This window comes from Anomaloglossus baeobatrachus, chromosome 4, assembly GCF_048569485.1.
Source record: "Anomaloglossus baeobatrachus isolate aAnoBae1 chromosome 4, aAnoBae1.hap1, whole genome shotgun sequence".
NCBI classification, from domain to species: domain Eukaryota; kingdom Metazoa; phylum Chordata; class Amphibia; order Anura; family Aromobatidae; genus Anomaloglossus; species Anomaloglossus baeobatrachus.
In genome coordinates, this window is record NC_134356.1 from 162697589 (window position 1) to 162722497 (window position 24909).

A 24909-nucleotide genomic window follows, 5' to 3' on the forward strand; every position below is an offset into this window, starting at 1 on the left:
GACCACCATTTTCAATAAACTCCAGGCCACCTTTGAGACCCGCACTGAAGCCGAGTTGCGAATGCAGTTTTACCAGTTTCGGCAGCGGCCCACAGACAGTATAAGACACTATGCCTTGCGGCTGCAAACGGCCCTCCGTAAACTAAAGCGGGTAGACCCCATCAATGAGGCCGAGAGCAACAAAATGCTAGTGGAACAGTCCCTGCAGAGATTGGGGTCCACCGAAGATCGCAAACAGCTGCGGCTGTGGACTTTGGAGCACGCCGATCTGGACTTTACAGTACTGAAAGAGCGGGCCATCAAGGCCCTATCACCAAATTTGCTTGCACCAAATACCGGCGCTCCTGATCCGACCCCTTGGCCGGTTGACACTGCTCCCGTTTCAGTGGCACCCCCACTGTTGGCCCTGCCGGCCCCTGCTGCAGCCACCGGAGCTCTGGAGGATCTGTCATCGCAAGTCCGGCGCCTGAACGAGGATGTCACCTGGATCCTCACCGCGCTCCAGCTACCCACGAGAGTCAAGCCCCCGGAGAAGATCCAGCTCGCCGACAGCCCGGAGGACGTCCCTTGGATGCAGCGGAGGAGGAACAATGACCCACGGTTTGGACCGCCTGTCTGCTACAAGTGTAACAAGACCGGCCATTACTCCAGACGGTGCCCGTTAAACGAGCAACCCCTGAGGCCAAGGGCCAATCTTCAGGAGTAGATCCTCATGGCCCAGCTGATTGGCGGGATCGGTACGTTGGAGTCCGCCCCATCATCTCCCTAGCGGTGGATGGTGTCCCGATCATGGCCCTGCTTGACACCGGATCACAGGTAACGACTATGCCCTACACGTTATACCAGCGATATTGGGCTGATAGTGAACTTGCCCCCCCAGATGATGGCTTAACTATTATTGCGGCCAATGGGCTCCCAATGACCCAGGTGGGGTTCAAGGAAGTGACCCTGACTGTGGGACGGACGGAGTTGAGACGTCAAGGGATGATTGTGGTGCTGAATGAGTCCAGCGACCGCAGCCCAAAAGTAGTCCTCGGGATCAACGTGATTGAGCACTGCATGGGGGAAGTGTTGAGCCTGTTGCACCAACTGTCTGCCACTGTGGGAGGGGGTTGGCAGAGGGCACTGCAGCATGAAATCCGAGCCCTCCTGCAGCGACAGCAGGTGAACATGACGGGTGGAGAGATTGGTGGTGTTCGAGTGATGGACGCAGCGCCTTTGGTGGTGCCGCCACGGAGTGAGATGATGATTTGGTGTAGGGCAGCAGTAGGCCCCCAAGGACAGGATTACCCAGCAATGGTGGAGCCCTTGCCTTTAGAGCACTGGCCCACAGTAATGGCAGTCAGAGGGGTGATTGATGTCAAGAAGGGGAGGGTGCCCGTGAGAGTTCTGAATTGTGGAGAGGAAGAGGTCAGGCTCCCCCGCTACGCCATGATAGTTAAGTTGTTCACTATAGATGCACACGCCATCCATGAAGCCATCCCTGCCACCACTACACCACACCCGGGCAGTGACACTCCACCCACACAGTTAGAGGAGTGGTGTCGGGAGCTGCATGTTGGCACTGAGTCTACACCTGTGCACCACAAGGAAGGGGTATACAGGGTAGTGCAGGAGTACGGGCAGGTTTTCAGCAAGCACCTGCTACAACATAGTTGTAGTCCCTGGGCAGCTCCATTGGTGCTGGTGAAGAAGAAGGATGGCACCATGAGAATGTGTGTGGATTACCGGAAGATTAACCAGATAACGCATAAAGACGCCTACCCTCTCCCCCACATTGAAGAGTCACTGGCTGCGCTAAAGACTGCTAATTATTTCTCTAACCTTGACCTTACTAGTGGCTACTGGCAGGTGGCGGTTGCACAGGAAGACCACGAGAAGACTGCGTTTGCAACTCCCATTGGACTCTGCGAGTTCAACAGTATGCCGTTCGGGCTGTGCAATGCCCCAGGGACCTTCCAGAGGCTCATGGAATGCTGTTTGGGGCATCTCAACTTCGAGACTGTCCTGCTGTACTTGGACGACATGATTGTGTACTCCAAGACGTATGAGGCCCATCTGGAGCACCTGGCAGAAGTGTTTGCGGCCCTCTCTAAGTACGGGATGAAGTTGAAACCCTCAAAGTGCCATCTGTTGAAACCCAAAGTGCAGTACCTCGGGCATGTGGTGAGTGCAGAAGGCGTAGCCCCGGATCCTGAGAAGATTACTGCTATCCAGAGCTGGCCGCAGCCAACCACGGTGAAGGAGGTGAGGCAGTTCCTGGGCCTGGTGGGCTACTACCGCCGTTTTATCAAGGGATACACGAAGGTGGCCGCGCCCATGCAAGACCTCCTCATGGCACAGACCAAGAATAGTAGATCTCCTTGACCCCCGTTTGTTTGGGTTGAGAAGCACGAGGAATCTTTCCAACAGCTGAAGTCGGCCCTGACAGGGGAAAACATCTTGGCTTACCCCGATTACGGCCTCCCATTCGTCCTTTACACCGATGCCAGCAACGTGGGCCTGGGTGCAGTCCTGTCCCAGGTACAAGGTGGAAGAGAGAAGGTGATCGCCTATGCCAGCAGGAAACTCCGACCAACAGAGAGGAACCCCGAGAATTACAGTTCCTTCAAGCTCGAGTTTTTGGCCCTCGTATGGGCGATAACAGAAAGGTTTAAACATTACCTCACGGTGGCGAAGTTCATGGCCTAAACAGATAACAACCCGTTGACACATCTGGATACGGCCAAGCTGGGCGCCCTGGAGCAGCGGTGGATGGCAAGGCTATCTAATTACGACTTCACCATCAAGTACAGGGCTGGCCGCAAGAACACCAACGCGGATACGCTGTCCCGGATGCCACACTTGCCCGATGAGGGGATGGAAGAAGATGGCCTAGAAGACATCGAGCTACCTGCCTTCCATCGGCCAAGGGACGAGAAGCCCTGTGTCAGCCAACAGCAGGCGAACATTGACCCGCTGCCTAGCCAGGGGTGGCAAGATGCCCAGGACCGGGAGCCTGCGGTTCAGCTGGTCAAAACAATGATTGCTCAGGGTTCCTCCAGGATGGACCCCACAGCCCCTTCTGAAGCTCAGCGGTTGTGGAAAGAGAGAGACCTGCATCAAGGGAAGCTATACAGGGAGTTGATTAACCCGAAGACCCATGAGAAGGTCCGCCAGTTGGTGGTGCCCCAGGTATGTGTACCCAAGTTCCTGCAGGCCTACCACGATGGCGCAGGACACTTTGGCTGGAAGAAGCTGGAGATGCAGCTGAGGGAACGTTTTTACTGGAGTGGGATGCGGGAGTCCGTGGAAGCCTGGTGCCGAGAATGTGGTCCCTGTACGTTGAGAAGACGGGACAAAAACAGCCCGAGGACCCCGCTACAGCCGATCGTCACCCATCAGCCGCTCGAATTGGTCGCCTTGGACCATGTCAAGCTCACGCCCAGCCGGAGCGGATACACATATGCCCTGACCATTGTGGATCACTACTCAAGATTCATGGTGGTCGTCCCCGTTAAAGATTTGACTGGTCGCACCGCAGCCACAGCCTTCCAGGCCTACTTTTGCAGACCGCACGGCTACCCGGAGAAGGTGCTCACGGATCAGGGTCCGGCCTTTGAAGCAGAGGTGTTCCAGGAGTTCTGCCATTTGTACGGGTGCAAGAAGATCCGAACCACACCCTACCATGCCCAAACTAATAGGATGTGCGAAAAAATGAACCATCTGGTCCTGAACCTCCTCAAGACACTACACCTGGAAGAACGGGTGTTCTGTGGCTGGAGAAGTTGCCTGATTTGGTGTATATGTACAATCACATTTCCTGCAGCTCCACCAGCACTCCAGCATACCTGATGAGAGCCCGGCCGGGATGGCGGCCAGTGGACCTAGAAATGGATGTAGAAGCGCCTGAGACCCTTCCTCCCACTGTCAACTGGGATGCCAAACGGCAGGTGCAGTACCGACAGATCCAAGAGTATGTGGAAAGAAATCTGCGACAAAACCGGGAGAGGCAGGAACAGCGCTTCAACAAGCGAGCTCAGGCTGCCCCTTTCGAAACTAGAGATGTGGTGCTGAAGCATAAAAGGAGGATGCACAAGCTCGACAATCAGTGGAAAAGGACCCTTTATGTCGTACAGCCTACCGGATTGGAGAACGAGAAGACCTACCTGATCAGTTGGGATCAGGGGAGGACCACGGCCACCGTTTCCAGGGACCACCTGAAGAGATGCCCGGATCCCCTGAGGCTGGTAAACGAGGTCCCCGTTCCCATGCCGAGTGCAGAAAAGAAGAAAGAAGTGATCCATACAGTGATGGGTGACTTTCCAGCTCACTGGCCTACTCAGAATGGCGCGGTAATTGTTCCCGTGATAATGTTCCCACAACCCATGGAAGAAGTGGAGCCGGAGATGCCCGCCAGTGAGCCACCCAAGCAAGCGCCCAGGGATGCACCTACACCACACCCCCGCAGGTCTCTACTCGCCATACCTGACACCCGGGAAGAGGGACCGGTCGTCCCCTCTCCCCCATTGCCCCCACCTGAGAGTATTGCACTCAGGAGGTCCACACGCCCTAATCTAGGTCAGCCCCTGCTTAGATACAAGGAAACTGCCATCTAGGGGTACAACATGTTGAATGGCATTCATTCATACATCTATTTACACAATCACCCGAGACTCTCACCTGATTCCAAAGAAAAGTTGAAAAAGGTAGCGGTTTCCGGTTACCATGCTTCCCATTCCCGTTGGGACTCTGTTGATCCCCGTTAATGCCCCGTTTATACCATGAACATGGCCGAGAACTTGAAGGCCACCCAAAAACTATTGGGCCTTGTAAATAGCCCCTGGACCACCTTGTCATGTCCTACAGTCTTCAGAGAGGCTGGTTGGAGGAAGGGCCTGCGGTGGAGTCGGCCAAGGTCCCGTCACCATGGAAACCGGTGACTACCCTCCAGGGCCAGGGGTCCCCTGGACGTGGGGCCTCTGAGAGACTGCCGGGTAAGGAACATTTTACCCAGCCCATTGTGGGCAATACCCGGACCTGAATCCGATTCCTGGACTGGGGAAAAGGGGTGCTGACCTGGTTTTAGAGGCAGCATCACAGCTAGGTTTGCTTGGGTGGGCAAATCAAAGGACCCGGTCCCGTTCCCATTTAATAAAAATGTCTTTTACCTGTTTGCAACATTTAAGCATGTGCCTCCTGCAAGGGAAGAAACCATACAAATCTTTGATGTAAATATGTTAGTATGCTTGTTACCTATTTTTATCTTTTTCAGTTTAAAGAGAAATAAACCGGTAGTGGTCGGACAGCCCGCGGACGGTCTGTATTAAACCAAGGGGGAATGTGACGCCCTGGACTAGCCAGGTAGTCACAGATAGGCCCCTGCACAACACCTGTCCCCTAAAAAGGTGTCATCAGAAAACCTTAAAACCCTAGTCACCCCCCTCAGGGCTTGAGGTTCACACCAGGGGGCGGAGCCAGGTGGTTTGCCACGCCCACCAAGGAGTTCAGAGAGCCTGAGGCGGGAAAACAAAACAGATTAGTTTGAGGAGAGGAGCAGAGTGGAGCAGTAAAGTGGAGTAGAGGAGTAAAGTCTGACAGGTGTCTGGGTCGTAGCCTGGACACCTTTGGCTAGGAGGCAGACGGTGGCCTCAGCCTGCAGGAGCCGGGAAGACGGCTCGGTGGAACCGTAAGGGACTGGGACAGGGTAGTGGCCCACCGGCACCGAACCGGGGAACCGACTGGAAACCGGAGCATAAAGTGACCCTGAAACGAGGTCCAGAAACTACTGGACTGAGTTAATTAACTGATTGAGGTCTGGACTTTAGGTCCTTTCCCACCCAAGTCCCGACTGAAGACAACAGCCCACCGAGGGGGATAGAAAGCCACCGCTCAGGCATAGAGATCCCACGGGCCAGCGTCTGCGGGCAAAGGGCTCTCCCGACATACAAAGCCGGGGAGCAGACTTCCGTCGCAGAAGCGTAGGCAGTCAACAGCTACACAATACGGTGCAGGAGAAAGACAGAGACCACCAACCGGGTGGGGGACCAGACACAGCCGGCTGCGGGCACCGACCACCATCATCTTGGTTTACCAGAGACTTGTGTGTGTCAATTTTCATGAGTACAACAGTACCCTCGGGCCGCACACCGCCCTGCACCGCTCCACACCAACATCTACCCCCCAACGGGTCCTGGGGCCATCACCCCTACCCACGGAGGGGTTAACACCTTGCTGCACAACATTTCCTACGGGTGCCCAGTAAACAGCAGCGGTGGTGTCCATCTTCACCACAACCCATGGGTGGCGTCACGAACTTAACCAAACCACGGCCCCGGCCGTAAACCTATGTCCCCTCCAAAGCGCCAGTCCCCTTTCAGAACGGTGACCCCGGGTTCGGAGGCGCTCGAGCCACCCACCGACGAGCCTGGATCCGAGCGGCTCAGCTTCAGCCAAGCGCGGGGCAGTACCACTAGCACAGGTACAGCAGCAGCTGCGGGCTGCAACCCTCGGCTGTCAGCTGTACTTTGGTTGGTTTAGTAAAATAGAGGGAATCCCACGCTGATTTTTTTTATTATTTGAAAAAAATAATTTAAATAAATGTCGTGGGGCCCCCATTTATTCAAAACCAGCCAAGAGACAGCAGACAACTGGGAGATGATATTATTAGGATGGAAAGAGCCATGGTTATTTGCCATTCTCAATCTAAAAATAGCAGCCCCAGCCACCCTAAATCCGATGAATATCTGGACGCACAGATAAAAGTCAGTGTTCAGTTTCGAGATCCGAACTTAACAGTTTGGGTTCACTCATTCCTATTTAACACTGGTGCGAATACAATCCTATATTTTATTAGATTGCAGTCATCCATGTTAAATGTAAGTGGGAACAAAGCCTTAGGCGGGCTTTGCACACTACGACATCGCAGGTGCGATGTCGGTGGGTTCATGTCGAAAGTGACGCACTTTCTGCGTCGCTCTCGACATCGTAATGTGTAAATCCTAGATGATACCATTAACGAGCGCAAAAGCGTCATAATCGTATCATCGGTGTAGCGTCAGCGAATTCCATAATTACGGTGACGCGACGGTCCGATGTTGTTCCTCGTTCCTGCGGCAGCACACATCGCTGTGTGTGAAGTCGCAGGAGCGAGGAACATCTCCTACCTGCGTCACCACGGCTGCCGTCGGCTATGCAGAAGGAAGGAGGTGGGCGGGATGTTTACATCCCGCTTATCTCCGCCCCTCCACTCCTATTGGCCGGCTGCCGTGTGACGTCGCAGTGACGCAGCACGACCCACCCCCTTAATAAGGAGGCGGTTTGCCGGCCAGAGCGACGTCGCACGGCAAGTGAGTGCATGTGAAGCAGCCGTAGCGATAATGTTCGCTACGGCAGCTATCACAATGATATCGCAGCTGCGACGGGGGCGGGGACTATCCCGCTCGGCATCGCAGCATCGGCTTGTCCCTTAGAATACTATATGAGATTACCAATGGTTCCGAATAAGACATAGCCTGTAACAGAATATTGGTCTTCACACTCCCATTAACCACATAAATTAAAGCTGACTTTTGAGCATACCTATATATCAACATCTGGTAGAGCAAATTTTTGTCACAACCATGCTCCATTACTGAAGCTACACCTCTCAATAACCGTCTCAACCTCTACACAATTTCTTCTTCCCCTCCATGAATGTACAAATGTGACGCCCCTGGATTAGTCAGGTCATCATAGGGTACTACACGCTCTTTATCTTTAGTGCAGGACTAAACTACTCTTGGGTCTGGGTCCCCAACATGCAGCACAGCCTCAATCAGCATCCAAAAGCCCATCACACTTCGCACCACACCCTGTCAAGCACACCAGTGGGCTGCTAAGCTGGAATAGGGCCACCCACCTGGGGGTCAGGCAGGGAGGTGGGAGGTGACAAGTTAGTTGAGTGGTAGCCCTCGAGCAGTGAGGAGCTTAGGGAAGCTGGGAGTTGGAGCTCCCAGGGAAGAAGTAGATTGGGTTGCAGAAGGTGGTCTGGACCCAGAGGAGTCGGAGACCCGGTCGCGGGATATTGGGACTGGGTGCCTTGGTTAGTCTAGGAGGACGATGAGCAGCAGTACAATAGCCAGTCTGGGACCAAAAGCACGTTGGGGTACTAGAGCCTAGGTCGGGGAGAGGCTTCAAGCAACCTGGCATTTAACCTGCGGAAGATAGGGCCTTTATGGACTGTCCTCATGAAGTTCAGAGATCGGAGGCACTAGTGCAACGAGGGGGATAAGTCTTTCCAACCAAAGCAGGCCACTGAAATCCCAAGCGTGAGCTCCTAAGAGCACAGTTCCTTCACACCAAAAAGTGGGGAGCGTGGCCCGGACAGCTTCAAGCTTACGGGTCACTTGGACTACTAAAAATCTGTGCACGGAGGCAGCCTCCGGACTATCAGACAGTACTACAGGGGAGGGAACCTGGACGAGCTCCCCTAAGAGAGCAGCGGCACCCAGAGACTTGGTTTACTACGTTGTCAGTGTCTGCTTTCCTCCTGAGTGAGTACCTGAGCACACCTTGCTCCAGCGAGCCTACGCTCCCCTGCAATCTATCCCACCATCCAGAGTCCTGGGGCCTTCCCTACCCGTGGAGGGTAATGTTATCTAGCTGCCCCCATTCCGTCACAGCGGTACTCCCAACGGCAGTGGCGGTACTCCCTATTACCGAACACCACGGGTGGCGTCACGAACTATCTAATACTCCCCTTTAAATAGACCCCCCTGTCATGCTTTAGAGTGTCCCCACACCCCCGAATCCGGAGACCCTCGAGCCACGAGCAGTGACACCTGGATCCGAGCGGTTCGACCGCTGCTGGGGCGGTACACAAACTTCCCAGGATATTTTCAAAATCATCCAAAACTAAAGTAAATATTTATTCTTATATTTTAATTTGTTTTAGAAATGTGCTTTAATTTTCTCATATTAAAATGTCATAAATCAATAACTGGTTTTGCTTTCTCTCTTTTTCAGGGGGTTCTTGAAAATTTTATAGGCACAGCAATTTGTGGTGGTATTTTTTGTCTATTTTCTGGCCAGCCACTAACTATTCTAAGTAGCACGGGACCTGTGCTTGTGTTTGAAAGGCTTTTATACAGTTTTAGCAAGTAGGTGCATTTATTTAAACATTTTGTATACTCACATCATAATCAATAGATAAGTTGTTAAAGCAGCGCCTCTCAGAGTGAGGTGCTGGCTTCTCTCAATGCTAATTATGGGTACATGCCTTACATTCAGATGGAGGGCCAGTCTTGCCTCTACCCCATTGTTCTTTAATGAGTTTCCCAGGTCACATGTGAGGGCTTAAAGGGGTATCCCCATCTCTAAGATCCTACCCCAATATGTAGTAGTTATAATAATAATAATAATAATTATTATTAATATTAGCAAATACCTCAAATTAGAAATGTAGTATAGTTCTTCTGATTCACTGTCACTTACCTCATATTCAGGGCATTGCAGGATGTTAGGTATCCATGGCTATGACCATTAGCAACTAGCTAGCTGTGATTATATGCGTGGTCATAACCATGGATATCTAAGGTCCTGCAATTCCCTGACCATGAGGTAACAACTAGAGTTGAGCGCGGTTCGCGGTTCGAGGTTCTCCAGTTCTAGGCTCGAGTGATTTTGGGGCCTGTTCTAGATCGAACTAGAACTCGAGCTTTTTGCAAAAGCTCGATAGTTCTAGAAACGTTCGAGAACGGTTCTAGCAGCAAAAAAACAGCTAATTCCTAGCTTGGTTTCCGCTGTAATAGTGTAAGTCACTCTGTGACTCACACTATTATGACATTTCAGTGTATAGTGTGCGAGAACAGCGCCTTCAGATCACTGCTGTTTGTATAATGGCGATCGCCATTTTTTTTTTTTTTTCCTTGTCTTCCTTTCCTAAGCGCGCGCGTCTTGTGGGGCGGGCCAGCATGTCAGCCAATCCCAGACACACACACAGCTAAGTGGACTTTTAGCCAGAGAAGCAACGGCATGTGTGATAGGATGTCCATGTCACATGTCCCTGCATTATAAAACCGGACATTTTCCTCCAGGACGCCATTATCTCTTCTGCGTCTTTGGTGTCAGACATCACTGTCGCAGCTCCGTCCTGAGTCCTATCGCCGATACAGCTGTATGCGCTCCATACACAGCATTAGACAGCTTAGGGAGAGCACTTTCTATCAGTCCTTTTAAGGGCTCAAACCGGCAGGGTCAGAGCCATAGGTGACAGGTCCTGAAAACAGCGACAGCGTCTGTGTAGCAAAGGTCAGGGATTTCCTCCCTGCATTTCACCATTAGGAGGGAATAGAAAGGCAGGCTTCCATTCCTCTACCCAGAGCCCCACAATCCTGGCACTGTACCCTCCTGTCCTCTGCACACTCCAACTCATGATAACTAAGCCATTATACTAGCAAACACTCAGTGTACCTAGTGGCATCCTAAACGTGGCTATTGGACTTTTGTCTAGTCACACTAGTGCAAAGACATTTGCAGCACCTCTACCTGCATTGCACACTCCAAATCATTATAACTAAGCCATTATACTAGCAAACACTCAGTGTACCTAGTGGCATCCTAAACGTGGCTATGGGACTTTGCTATAGTCCCACTAGTGCAAAGACATTTGCAGCACCTCTGCCTGCATTGCACACTCCAACTCATTATAACTAAGCCATTATACTAGCAAACACTCAGTGTACCTAGTGGCATCCTAAACGTGGCTATTGGACTTTGCTATAGTCCCACTAGTGCAAAGACATTTGCAGCACCTCTGCCTGCATTGCACACTTCAACTCATGATAACTAAGCCATTATACTAGCAAACACTCCGTGTACCTAGTGGCATCCTAAACGTGGCTATTGGACTTTGCTATAGTCCCACTAGTGCAAAGACATTTGCAGCACCTCTGCCTGCATTGCACACTCCAACTCATGATAACTAAGCCATTATACTAGCAAACACTCAGTGTACCTAGTGGCATCCTAAACGTGGCTATTGGACTTTGCTATAGTCCCACTAGTGCAAAGACATTTGCAGCACCTCTGCCTGCATTGCACACTCCAACTCATGATAACTAAGCCATTATACTAGCAAACACTCAGTGTACCTAGTGGCATCCTAAACGTGGCTATTGGACTTTGCTATAGTCCCACTAGTGCAAAGACATTTGCAGCACCTCTGCCTGCATTGCACACTCCAACTCATTATAACTAAGCCATTATACTAGCAAACACTCAGTGTACCTAGTGGCATCCTAAACGTGGCTATTGGACTTTGCTATAGTCCCACTAGTGCAAAGACATTTGCAGCACCTCTGCCTGCATTGCACACTCCAACTCATTATAACTAAGCCATTATACTAGCAAACACTCAGTGTACCTAGTGGCATCCTAAACGTGGCTATTGGACTTTGCTATAGTCCCACTAGTGCAAAGACATTTGCAGCACCTCTGCCTGCATTGCACACTCCAACTCATGATAACTAAGCCATTATACTAGCAAACACTCAGTGTACCCAGTGGCATCCTAAACGTGGCTATTGGACTTTGCTATAGTCCCACTAGTGCAAAGACATTTGCAGCACCTCTGCCTGCATTGCACACTCCAACTCATGATAACTAAGCCATTATACTAGCAAACACTCAGTGTACCTAGTGGCATCCTAAACGTGGCTATTGGACTTTGCTATAGTCCCACTAGTGCAAAGACATTTGCAGCACCTCTGCCTGCATTGCACACTCCAACTCATGATAACTAAGCCATTATACTAGCAAACACTCAGTGTACCTAGTGGCATCCTAAACGTGGCTATTGGACTTTGCTATAGTCCCACTAGTGCAAAGACATTTGCAGCACCTCTGCCTGCATTGCACACTCCAACTCATGATAACTAAGCCATTATACTAGCAAACACTCAGTGTACCTAGTGGCATCCTAAACGTGGCTATTGGACTTTGCTATAGTCCCACTAGTGCAAAGACATTTGCAGCACCTCTGCCTGCATTGCACACTCCAAATCATTATAACTAAGCCATTATACTAGCAAACACTCAGTGTACCTAGTGGCATCCTAAACGTGGCTATTGGACTTTGCTATAGTCCCACTAGTGCAAAGACATTTGCAGCACCTCTGCCTGCATTGCACACTCCAACTCATTATAACTAAGCCATTATACTAGCAAACACTCAGTGTACCTAGTGGCATCCTAAACGTGGCTATTGGACTTTGCTATAGTCCCACTAGTGCAAAGACATTTGCAGCACCTCTGCCTGCATTGCACACTCCAACTCATGATAACTAAGCCATTATACTAGCAAACACTCAGTGTACCCAGTGGCATCCTAAACGTGGCTATTGGACTTTGCTATAGTCCCACTAGTGCAAAGACATTTGCAGCACCTCTGCCTGCATTGCACACTCCAACTCATGATAACTAAGCCATTATACTAGCAAACACTCAATGTACCTAGTGGCATCCTAAACGTGGCTATTGGACTTTGCTATAGTCCCACTAGTGCAAAGACATTTGCAGCACCTCTGCCTGCATTGCACACTCCAACTCATGATAACTAAGCCATTATACTAGCAAACACTCAGTGTACCTAGTGGCATCCTAAACGTGGCTATTGGACTTTGCTATAGTCCCACTAGTGCAAAGACATTTGCAGCACCTCTGCCTGCATTGCACACTCCAACTCATGATAACTAAGCCATTATACTAGCAAACACTCAGTGTACCTAGTGGCATCCTAAACGTGGCTATTGCACTTTGCTATAGTCCCACTAGTGCAAAGACATTTGCAGCACCTCTGCCTGCATTGCACACTCAAACTCATTATAACTAAGCCATTATACTAGCAAACACTCAGTTTACCTAGTGGCATCCTAAACGTGGCTATTGGACTTTGCTATAGTCCCACTAGTGCAAAGACATTTGCAGCACCTCTGCCTGCATTGCACACTCCAACTCATGAAAACTAAGCCATTATACTAGCAAACACTCAGTGTACCTAGTGGCATCCTAAACGTGGCTATTGGACTTTGCTATAGTCCCACTAGTGCAAAGACATTTGCAGCACCTCTGCCTGCATTGCACACTCCAAATCATTATAACTAAGCCATTATACTAGCAAACACTCAGTGTACCTAGTGGCATCCTAAACGTGGCTATTGGACTTTGCTATAGTCCCACTAGTGCAAAGACATTTGCAGCACCTCTGCCTGCATTGCACACTCCAACTCATTATAACTAAGCCATTATACTAGCAAACACTCAGTGTACCTAGTGGCATCCTAAACGTGGCTATTGGACTTTGCTATAGTCCCACTAGTGCAAAGACATTTGCAGCACCTCTGCCTGCATTGCACACTCCAACTCATTATAACTAAGCCATTATACTAGCAATTTTTGCTGCCAGTTTAAGGGCCGTAGTTGCATTGTCAGGGATATTTATTCTTTATTATTCTGCTGTTAATAAAGCTAGACCACCACTGCAATCTACACCACCTCTCAATTTTTACTACCACATTTTCAGTCCACAATCTTGTCGCAATCAACATGAGTGGCAAAATGACAGATGCTGGTGGAAAGGGGAAGAGGCGTGGTGGAAAAGGCAAAAAAGGTTTTGTCCGTGGGGAAGGTGGCAAAGCTCCATTATCATCTGCTGAAGATAGACCATCTACCAGCAAAAGTAAGATGTCTACTACTTACCGTGGACAATCCGATGTGCTCCCTTTTTTACGGACACGAACAACAGGAACAAAGGTAGATGATGGGCAAAAAAGGAAAATGCTTGAATGGATCTCAAGAGGTCCAACAAGTGCCCTCTCAGCCACTTCAAGTACCGCATCCAAAAAACACCAGTCCTCTGAGTTGTCATCCCAATCAAACTTGATTTCTCCCAGCTCTGAAGTCTCCATCAGCCCTGCACAGTATGGTGGAACTGAGATGGCTGAGTCTGCAGAGCTGTTCAGTCACACTATAGCCTGGGAATCAGAGGTCTGCTCCCAAGCTACAGTGAGTACAGAACAGGAAATGGTCTGCAGTGATGCCCAGAACCTTTGTGACTCTGATTCAGGCCGTGAGGACCAAGTTTCGGAGCATAATGTTGACCCTTTGTCACAAACTGTAACACCTGTGGTTATAGACAATGAGGAACATACTGATGAAGATGAGACTCAGATACCCGATTGGGATGACAACTTAAATATTCGGTCAGGGCAAGAAGAGGCTCGGTCTGAGGGGGAGGGGAGTGCAAACACAACAATTGATGATGAAGTTCTAGATCCCACCTACTGTCAACCCACAGTCAGGCACTCGAGGAGGTCAACAGAGGTGGTGGAGGAGGATGCAACTGATGACGAAGTTACCTTGCGCCTTCCTGGACAGAGTCGGAGTACTGGTAGCACGTCTACAACTGCATCCTCAGCCACCACTCTGCCTCTGAGCATTATTCGGGGTGGATCAACAGGTCGCATGGCCTCTAAGCCTTGCCTAGCCTGGTCCTTTTTTGACATAGAAAAAGATCGCCCAAATTATGTGATCTGTAAAATTTGTCATGGTTCTCTTAGTAGAGGTCAAAACCTCAGCAGTTTGACAACTTCTTCCATGAATCGTCACATGAATAAATATCATATGGCCCGGTGGGAAGCTCACCGTGCTGCAATGCGGCCTAGCAGAGCGAACCATCCACCGCCTGCCCCTTCCAGTGCATCCGCGCACTCGTCATCTTCTAGGACTGTGGGGACAGCTGTCACACCTGTTTTTCCACCCACAACTTCCACCACTGTAACCGCAACAGGCAGTTTGCTTGGTAGGTCGTCAGTTGTTTTGGAAGGGGAAACAAGTGAGTGTGTACAGCTCTCTCAGACATCGATAGCACCAACTTTGGATGAAGGCAACATCATGTCTCCGCCTGCACTTTCCTCACAAACCTGCATTTTTCCAGGGACACCCTACTCAACACCGTCTACACACAGCAGCCAGATCTCTGTCCCTCAGATGTGGACAAATAAAAGGCCATTTCCTGCGACCCATGACAAAGCTAAGAGGTTGACTCTATCCCTCTGTAAGCTGTTGGCTACAGAAATGCTGCCTTTCCGCCTAGTGGACACACAGGATTTTAGAGACCTTATGTCTGTCGCTGTGCCCCAGTACCAGATGCCTAGTCACCACTACTCTAAGAAAGGTGTGCCTGCGCTACACCAGCATGTCGCACACAACATCACCGCTTCCTTGAGAAACTCTGTGTGTGAACGGGTGCATTTCACCACCGATACTTGGACCAGTAAGCATGGACAGGGACGTTACATGTCGCTGACTGGGCACTGGGTAACTATGGTGATAGATGGTGAAGGGTCTGCTGCACAAGTCTTGCCGTCCCCGCGACTTGTGTGTCAATCCTCTGTCTGTCCAAGTTCCGCCACTGCTTCTGCATCCTCCACCTCATCTGGGTCCTCCACCTCCGCCCCAAGCCTGCCTGGTCAGGCCACCAGCGTTCTCACTGTGCAGAAGGAATCACGCACCCCTCATTACTATGCTGGCAGCAGAGCACAACGGCATCAGGCGGTCTTTAGCTTGACATGTCTTGGGAATAAGAGTCACACAGCTGAGGAGTTGTGGTCAGCTCTGCGGTCCGAGTTTAGTAAATGGTTGTCTCCACTCAACCTGCAGCCTGGTAAGGCCGTGTGCGACAATGCTGCAAACCTGGGTGCGGCCCTTCGCCTGGGCAAGGTGACACACGTACCTTGTATGGCTCACGTGTTGAACCTTGTCGTGCAGCAATTTTTAACACAGTATCCCGGCCTAGATGGCCTTCTGAACAGGGCACGAAAACTGTCTGCTCACTTCCGCCGTTCAAGCGCCGCAGCTGAGCGACTTGCATCGCTCCAGAAGTCTTTCGGCCTGCCGGTTCATCGCCTGAAATGCGATGTGGCGACACGCTGGAATTCAACTCTCCACATGTTACAGCGACTGTGGCAGCACCGCCGTGCCCTGGTGCAATACGTCATGACGTATAGCCTGGGCCAACGAGATGCAGAGGTGGGGCAGATCACCCTGATGGAGTGGTCTCAGATCAAGGACCTATGCACCCTTCTGCACAGTTTCGACATGGCGACGAATATGTTTAGCGCTGACAATGCCATTATCAGCATGACGATTCCAGTCATTTACATGCTGGAACACACGCTAAACACTATTCGGAGTCAGGGGGTGGGACAACAGGAAGGGGATGAACTACAGGAGGATTCATATGCGCAAGACACAACAACATCACCAAAGTCCAGACGTTCATTATCACCAAGGCGCCAGGCATGGGAGCATGGGGGACAGGGATCAACAAGGGCGCATGGTAGCAGGCGAGATGTTGAGGAAGGTGCAGGAGGACATGAAGAAATGGAGGACGAACTGTCCATGGACATGGAAGACTCAGCAGATGAGGGAGACCTTGGTCAAATTTCAGTTGAAAGAGGTTGGGGGGAGATGCCAGAGGAAGAAAGAACGGTTAGCACCTCTATGCCACAAACACAGCGTGGACTTGGTCCGCATGGCTGCGCAAGACACATGAGTGCCTTCTTGTTGCACTACCTCCAACATGACCCTCGTATTGTCAAAATTAGAAGTGATGATGACTACTGGCTTGCCACACTATTAGATCCCCGGTACAAGTCCAAATTTTGTGACATAATTCCAGCCATAGAAAGGGACGCACGTATGCAGGAGTATCAGCAGAAGCTGTTACTCGATCTTAGATCCGCTTTTCCACCAAACAACCGTGCAGGTGCAGGGAGTGAATCTCCCAGTTGTAACTTGACAAACATGGGACGGTCTCGTCATCTTCAACAGTCTACACGTACCAGTAGGACCGTATCTGGTGCTGGTAACAGCAATTTTATGGAATCTTTTCATAATTTTTTTAGACCCTCCTTTGCAAGGCCACCAGAGACAACAAGTCTGACACATAGTCAACGGCTGGAGAGGATGATACAGGAGTATCTACAAATGAACATCGATGCCATGACTTTGCAAATGGAGCCTTGCTCATTTTGGGCTTCAAATCTAGAAAAATGGCCAGAGCTATCCAGTTACGCCTTGGAGATTTTGTCGTGTCCAGCTGCCAGCGTTGTCTCTGAACGTGTCTTCAGTGCTGCTGGGTGTGTGCTGACAGAGAAGCGCACGCGTCTGTCCAGTGACAATGTGGACAGACTGACGTTCATCAAAATGAACAAGTCATGGATCCAGAAGGAATTTACAACCCCTGTGTCATCCTGGGGAGAGTAAATGCTTGTGGATTTGGAATGTGCTTGATGCAAATCTAGCTGTGAAGTGTACAACTAGGGCACAAGTGCTGCCACTGAAGGGGTGGGTGTGTGTGGGGCACAATTTTTGGAAAAAAGGGAGACTCCGCTTGGAGTAACCCTTGCTTGCTGTGTTTTTAAAAGAAGCCAAGATGAACAGAGCTGGGATCAGGAAAGACTTTGCTACCTACCCCGGTGTCATCCTGGGGACGGTTAAGAATAGCGTATTTTTGAATGTGCTTGATGCAAATCTAGCTGTGAAGTGTACAACTAGGGCACAAGTGCTGCCACTGAAGGGGTGGGTGTGTGTGGGGCACAATTTTTGGAAAAAAGGGAGACTCCGCTTGGAGTAACCCTTGCTTGCTGTGTTTTTAAAAGAAGCCAAGATGAACAGAGCTGGGATCAGGAAAGACTTTGCTACCTACCCCGGTGTCATCCTGGGGACGGATAAGAATGGCGTATTTTTGAATGTGCTTGATGCAAATCTAGCTGTGAAGTGTACAACTAGGGCACAAGTGCTGCCACTGAAGGGGTGGGTGTGTGTGGGGCACAATTTTTGGAAAAAAGGGAGACTTCGCTTGGAGTAACCCTTGCTGACATTGTTTTTAAAAGAAGCCAAGATGAACAAGTCATGGTTCAGCAAAGACGTTCCTACCTACCCCGGTGTCATCCTGGGGACGGATAAGAATGGCGTATTTTTGAATGTGCTTGATGCAAATCTAGCTGTGAAGTGTACAACTAGGGCACAAGTGCTGCCACTGAAGGGGTGGGTGTGTGTGGGGCACAATTTTTGGAAAAAAGGGAGACTCCGCTTGGAGTAACCCTTGCTTGCTGTGTTTTTAAAAGAAGCCAAGATGAACAGAGCTGGGATCAGGAAAGACTTTGCTACCTACCCTGTTGTCATCCTGGGGACGGTTAAGAATAGCGTATTTTTGAATGTGCTTGATGCAAATCTAGCTGTGAAGTGTACAACTAGGGCACAAGTGCTGCCACTGAAGGGGTGGGTGTGTGTGGGGCACAATTTTTGGAAAAAAGGGAGACTCCGCTTGGAGTAACCCTTGCTTGCTGTGTTTTTAAAAGAAGCCAAGATGAACAGAGCTGGGATCAGGAAAGACTTTGCTACCTACCCCGGTGTCATCCTGGGGACGGTTAAGAATAGCGTATTTTTGAATGTGCTTGATGCAAATCTAGCTGTGAAGTGTACAACTAGGGCACAAGTGCTGCCACTGAATGGGTGGGTGTGTGTGGGGCACAATTTTTGGAAAAAAGGGAGACTTCGCTTGGAGTAACCCTTGCTTGATGTGTTTTTAAAAGAAGCCAAGATGAACAGAGCTGGGATCAGGAAAGACTTTGCTACCTACCCCGGTGTCATCCTGGGGACGGTTAATTATGGCGTATTTTTGAATGTGCTTGATGCAAACCTAGCTGTGAAGTGTACAACTAGGGCACAAGTGCTGCCACTGAATGGGTGGGTGTGTGTGGGGCACAATTTTTGGAAAAAGGGAGACTTCGCTTGGAGTAACCCTTGCTTGATGTGTTTTTAAAAGAAGCCAAGATGAACAGAGCTGGGATCAGGAAAGACTTTGCTACCTACCCCGGTGTCATCCTGGGGACGGTTAAGAATAGCGTATTTTTGAATGTGCTTGATGCAAATCTAGCTGTGAAGTGTACAACAAGGGCACAAGTGCTGCCACTGAATGGGTGGGTGTGTGTGGGGCACAATTTTTGGAAAAAAGGGAGACTTCGCTTGGAGTAACCCTTGCTTGATGTGTTTTTAAAAGAAGCCAAGATGAACAGAGCTGGGATCAGGAAAGACTTTGCTACCTACCCCGGTGTCATCCTGGGGACGGTTAATTATGGCGTATTTTTGAATGTGCTTGATGCAAATCTAGCTGTGAAGTGTACAACTAGGGCACAAGTGCTGCCACTGAATGGGTGGGTGTGTGTGGGGCACAATTTTTGGAAAAAAGGGAGACTTCGCTTGGAGTAACCCTTGCTTGATGTGTTTTTAAAAGAAGCCAAGATGAACAGAGCTGGGATCAGGAAAGACTTTGCTACCTACCCCGGTGTCATCCTGGGGACGGTTAATTATGGCGTATTTTTGAATGTGCTTGATGCAAACCTAGCTGTGAAGTGTACAACTAGGGCACAAGTGCTGCCACTGAATGGGTGGGTGTGTGTGGGGCACAATTTTTGGAAAAAAGGGAGACTTCGCTTGGAGTAACCCTTGCTTGATGTGTTTTTAAAAGAAGCCAAGATGAACAGAGCTGGGATCAGGAAAGACTTTGCTACCTACCCCGGTGTCATCCTGGGGACGGTTAAGAATAGCGTATTTTTGAATGTGCTTGATGCAAATCTAGCTGTGAAGTGTACAACAAGGGCACAAGTGCTGCCACTGAATGGGTGGGTGTGTGTGGGGCACAATTTTTGGAAAAAAGGGAGACTTCGCTTGGAGTAACCCTTGCTTGATGTGTTTTTAAAAGAAGCCAAGATGAACAGAGCTGGGATCAGGAAAGACTTTGCTACCTACCCCGGTGTCATCCTGGGGACGGTTAATTATGGCGTATTTTTGAATGTGCTTGATGCAAATCTAGCTGTGAAGTGTACAACTAGGGCACAAGTGCTGCCACTGAATGGGTGGGTGTGTGTGGGGCACAATTTTTGGAAAAAAGGGAGACTTCGCTTGGAGTAACCCTTGCTTGATGTGTTTTTAAAAGAAGCCAAGATGAACAGAGCTGGGATCAGGAAAGACTTTGCTACCTACTCCGGTGTCATCCTGGGGACGGTTAAGAATAGCGTATTTTTGAATGTGCTTGATGCAAATCTAGCTGTGAAGTGTACAACTAGGGCACAAATGCTGCCACTGAATGGGTGGGTGTGTGTGGGGCACAATTTTTGGAAAAAAGGGAGACTTCGCTTGGAGTAACCCTTGCTTGATGTGTTTTTAAAAGAAGCCAAGATGAACAGAGCTGGGATCAGGAAAGACTTTGCTACCTACCCCGGTGTCATCCTGGGGACGGTTAATTATGGCGTATTTTTGAATGTGCTTGATGCAAATCTAGCTGTGAAGTGTACAACTAGGGCACAAGTGCTGCCACTGAATGGGTGGGTGTGTGTGGGGCACAATTTTTGGAAAAAAGGGAGACTTCGCTTGGAGTAACCCTTGCTTGATGTGTTTTTAAAAGAAGCCAAGATGAACAGAGCTGGGATCAGGAAAGACTTTGCTACCTACCCCGGTGTCATCCTGGGGACGGTTAATTATGGCGTATTTTTGAATGTGCTTGATGCAAATCTAGCTGTGAAGTGTACAACTGGGGCACAACTGCTGCCACTGAAGGGGTGGGTGTGTGTGGGGCCCAATTTTTGGAAAAAAGGGAGACTCCGCTTGGAGTAACTTTGCGGTGCTTTACATGATTTTAGAAGGGCGTGCCATGCCTATATCTGTGTGTCCTCCACTTTTTCCTTGTCCTGCTCTTTTGTTTTCGCATGAGTATATGTCCTTGTCACTTTCCCATGTGTTTGTGTTGTGTTGTGAGTTGTTTGTCACCTTTTGGACACCTTTGAGGGTGTTTTCTAGGTGTTTTTCTGTGTTTGTGATTGCCTGCCATTGTTTCCTATGCAGTTCGAGTTCGGTTCGTCGAACGTTCGACGAACCGAACTCGAACGGGACCTCCGTTCGGCGAACCGACCTCGAGCCGAACCGGGACCGGTTCGCTCATCTCTAGTAAGAACATAGTGAATGAGAAGAGCTATACTACATTTCTAAGTGGAGGTAGTTGCTATTATTATTTTTATTATTATTATTATTCCTACTATATATTAGGATAAGATCTTGGAGATGGAAATACCCCTTTAAGGCTGCCTTTTATATCCTAGGAAACTTTAACACTTCCTTAACGCATAGTTGTTTTTTATCTGCCATGAATAGATCCTACTCAGATGCATTGCCCTATAACCTACTGCTAAACCTCATAATACATACCTCAAATGCTGCAGAACCTTATAATTAGAGATGAGCCACCCCCTAGAGTTCGAGTTCGGTTCGGTTTGTCGAACGGAGGACAAGTTCGTCAAACTTTCGACGAACGTTCGACGAACCAACTCGAACCCCATTGAAAACAATGGCAGGCAAACACAAACACATAAAAACACATTATACATGTACATTGTACACATACAGTTAATAAACATTGCCATAACACTTACAGGTCCCCGCGACGCGTCCTGCACTCTGTCTCCCACCACTTTCCCTTCTGATAATCGCTGCGTCCTCCCGGTAACCAGCACTGATGATAGGACCTTCCGTGACGTCAAAAAAAGCATGTGACAAGTCACGTGTCTATTATCTCATTGGCAACAGACTGGTCGCATTGCTAGACATCATGCTAGGTCCTGTCAGTACATCTCTCCGGTACGCGGTGCTCATTTATGCATCTCCGTGTACCAGCGAGATGTTCTGGCACATGGTCGGCTTCCCCGTCCGTGCATGTGGGCGCTCTTTACAGTGTCAGCCCACATGCAAGGACTGTTTATGTAGGAACTCCGGCACACTGACTATTACCCATAGAGACTTAGAAAAGCAGAGGACACAATGGTTTATGTCAAAATCCTTTTCTTTTTATTTTGTGAGTGAAAAAACGTGCAATGAGTGCTGTACAAAAGTCCGCCAAATCACAACGTTTCGGCCTATTTGGCCTTCTTCAGGTCGGACAGGCTAGATAGAATATTTACAAAAAGGAAAACAAAACAAAGATAAAAGGACATCCATCAGTATGGGATATTGGAACATATTATAGTATAACATGACACATCAGATACAAGGTAATTCATGAGAGACAATAATGCAGTATCGTAGGTGTAAGGACATAGATATAAGAGACGTGGAAACACGTTGTCGTATGAGGATTTAAGGGAGACAAAGGAGAGTTGCACTGAGAATGGTGCCTACTGTGAAGGAGTATTCACTAGTATCCTTTTATGATAAAATAAGCACCATGTGGCTAACAAGGTAAAGAAGCTCACCTTAAGAATGACAGGACACGAAGTAGGTAGATGTATGCAGGGCACTGTTGCTCGACCTGTTGTATAGTAAAGTTGGTCATGTGTTAGAGGGTGACAAGATGTTGTGATAAATTGACTGGATGCTATGGGAACATACCATATGTTGGATTGCTGTGTGGGTCAAAATATGTGGAATGTCAAGTTTTGGGTTCCACTATGAGTGGCGAGTGGTACTAGAGATAAACAGAGTTTTGTTATATATAAACTGAGGGTCGAGAGTTAGTGTGAATGGTTGTATAAAAGTTTACCTGTTATAAGAAAACGCATCCAATCCAATATTTAAATGCACATGATAGTGTGATGAGTCAAGGGCATATAGGGAGGGTCAGGATTTCATCAGAGTCAATCTCCAAGGTGCCTGTCCTGTGTGCAATGGTACAGTATAGTCCATAGGGAAGTAGAGATCGCAAAAGTGAAATAGATTGGATTATGGGTTACCTCAATGACATTCAACTCCCTATATGCCCTTGAGCATGCCCGTGAGCTTCTTTACCTTGTTAGCCACACGGTGCTTATTTTATCATAAAAGGATACTAGTGAATACTCCTTCACAGTAGGCACTATTCTCAGTGCAACTCTCCTTTGTCTCCCTCAAACCCTCATACGACAACGTGTTCCCACGTCTCTTATATCTATGTCCTTACACCTACGATACTGCATTATTGTCTCTCATGAATTACCTTGTATCTGATGTGTCATGTTACACTATAATATGTTCCAATATCCCATACTGATGTGTTACATGTCGTGGCTCTCTTATTGCAAGGAATGAGGTGGTCCCCCATTCCTTGTCGGCCACGAGCCCTCCTGCTCAGCAGCACCAAAGGTCTGGGAGACTGCGCAGTCTGTAGGAGTTGCCTTCTCAGAGACACAGCAGAAGGGTGACACCTAGTGGTTCTTCCCTTGCAGGGAATGGAGCGGTCTCCCATCCCTTGCCTGCCACGAGCTCTCCTGCTCAGCATCACGGAGGCTCTGGGAGGTTGCGCAGTGTGCAAAGAATAGATGCTCAGGGAAGCAGCAAGACTTCCCATGTCTCTGCACATTGTGAAACTGGGGATCCCGCCTTTATGACCCAGAGGCAGGAAGATGAGCATGTGCTCCACGTGACGTCTTCTGATTCGCTCACTGATATCACACGGCCCCATGACGAGGCTGGTGATGTGCTGAATCCTGACTGGCTGGGCCAGGACGTCACCAACCCTGATTGGGTCACGCCCGTCTCGCGCCCGCCCATGGGTGGAGCTACACCTCCTTAAAAGCTCCCCCTGCCATCATGGCGGTGCGCGACCGTCCTTCTATGTTTGGATGTCTGGCAGCGTGCTGCCACGCCACTGCTTAGGCATTATTGTCTTTTGTGGGCTTTGCCCTTGCTGCTCAGGCAGCACCTAGTTTGCAGGTCTTGCCCCTGCCTTGCTGCTCCGGCAGTATCCCGTTTAGCAGGCTGTGTTCCTGTCCCAGGTGAGCTCCTCGAGTCTCTGTCGGACTCACTTGGTTTCTGAAGCACACGTGCGTGGGCACCTCTGTGCTACCCCTGTGCCATATTCCTGTGACTCCCTCTGGCACACGTGTGTAGGCACCTCTGTGCGTCCCCGTGTAACAGGTACACCGTACGAGAAGCCCCAAGCCATACAACCCTCACGGGTTAGGGCGGACCGGTGTACATAGATCGTCTGTGACGTTCCAGATGATCACTAGCAGCAACCCGCTCACTCTTTCCTGACCATAGCAGCGGTCCCTTACACCGCACAGTGGACCTTGACCGGCGGAAGCTGTCCATTTCCCATCTTGGCACGCTTCCCCGGGTCCCCCTCGTAACACTGATGGATGTCCTTTTATCTTTGTTTTGTTTTCCTTTTTGTAAATATTGTATCTAGCCTGTCCGACCTGAAGAAGGCCAAATAGGCCGAAACGTTGTGATTTGGCGGACTTTTGTACAGCACTCATTGCACGTTTTTTCACTCACAAAATAAAAAGAAAAGGATTTTGACATAAACCATTGTGTCCTCTGCTTTTCTAAGTCTCTATGGGTAATAGTCAGTGTGCCGGAGTTCCTACATAAACTGTTAAAAATATTTTTCTCCTGAGCACCTACGCGAGGTGACGCAAGGTCTTCTTCAATTCACATGCAAGGACTGGCTGCCACAGCTGGTGAATTGCGGCACCGGGAATCATGTGATCGGAGCACCATTGCTATAGTAACCGCCTGTCAGCGGTGACGTCACCGGTTACAGCCTGCAGCCTCTGCTCACTCACTGAGTGATTAGACTGCACGGAGCAGCAGCGTTCTTCCTCCCATGCAGTGCTATCTGATGTAGCAGAGCTGCATGGGTTGAAGGAAAAAGAAGACAGAAGATCGTGGAGGGCTGACCGGGAGTAATAAACATGGAGTCTCTAATGTGTCTGTGCATTTATTTCTATTAAAGTATTTTTTCTCTGCGTGGTGTCTTTTTTTTAACCCTTTATTGGAGATTCTTAATGGCCGGGTCAAACTTGCCTGACATTAAGAATCTCTGGCTTAATACTAGCTAGTAAAACAAAGCTAGTA

General features: G+C 49.4%; 1 protein-coding gene across 1 annotated transcript in view; it reads left to right on the forward strand.

The window, feature by feature from the left end:
* SLC4A9 (solute carrier family 4 member 9) overlaps positions 1 to 24909 on the forward strand; it is an 890846-nt gene that overhangs the window by 482857 nt on the left and 383080 nt on the right. Inside the window, exon 10 of the mRNA XM_075344573.1 lies at positions 8986 to 9119. Within this exon, the coding sequence (XP_075200688.1) occupies positions 8986 to 9119 (134 nt within the window). The remainder of the gene's footprint in view (positions 1 to 8985; positions 9120 to 24909) is intronic.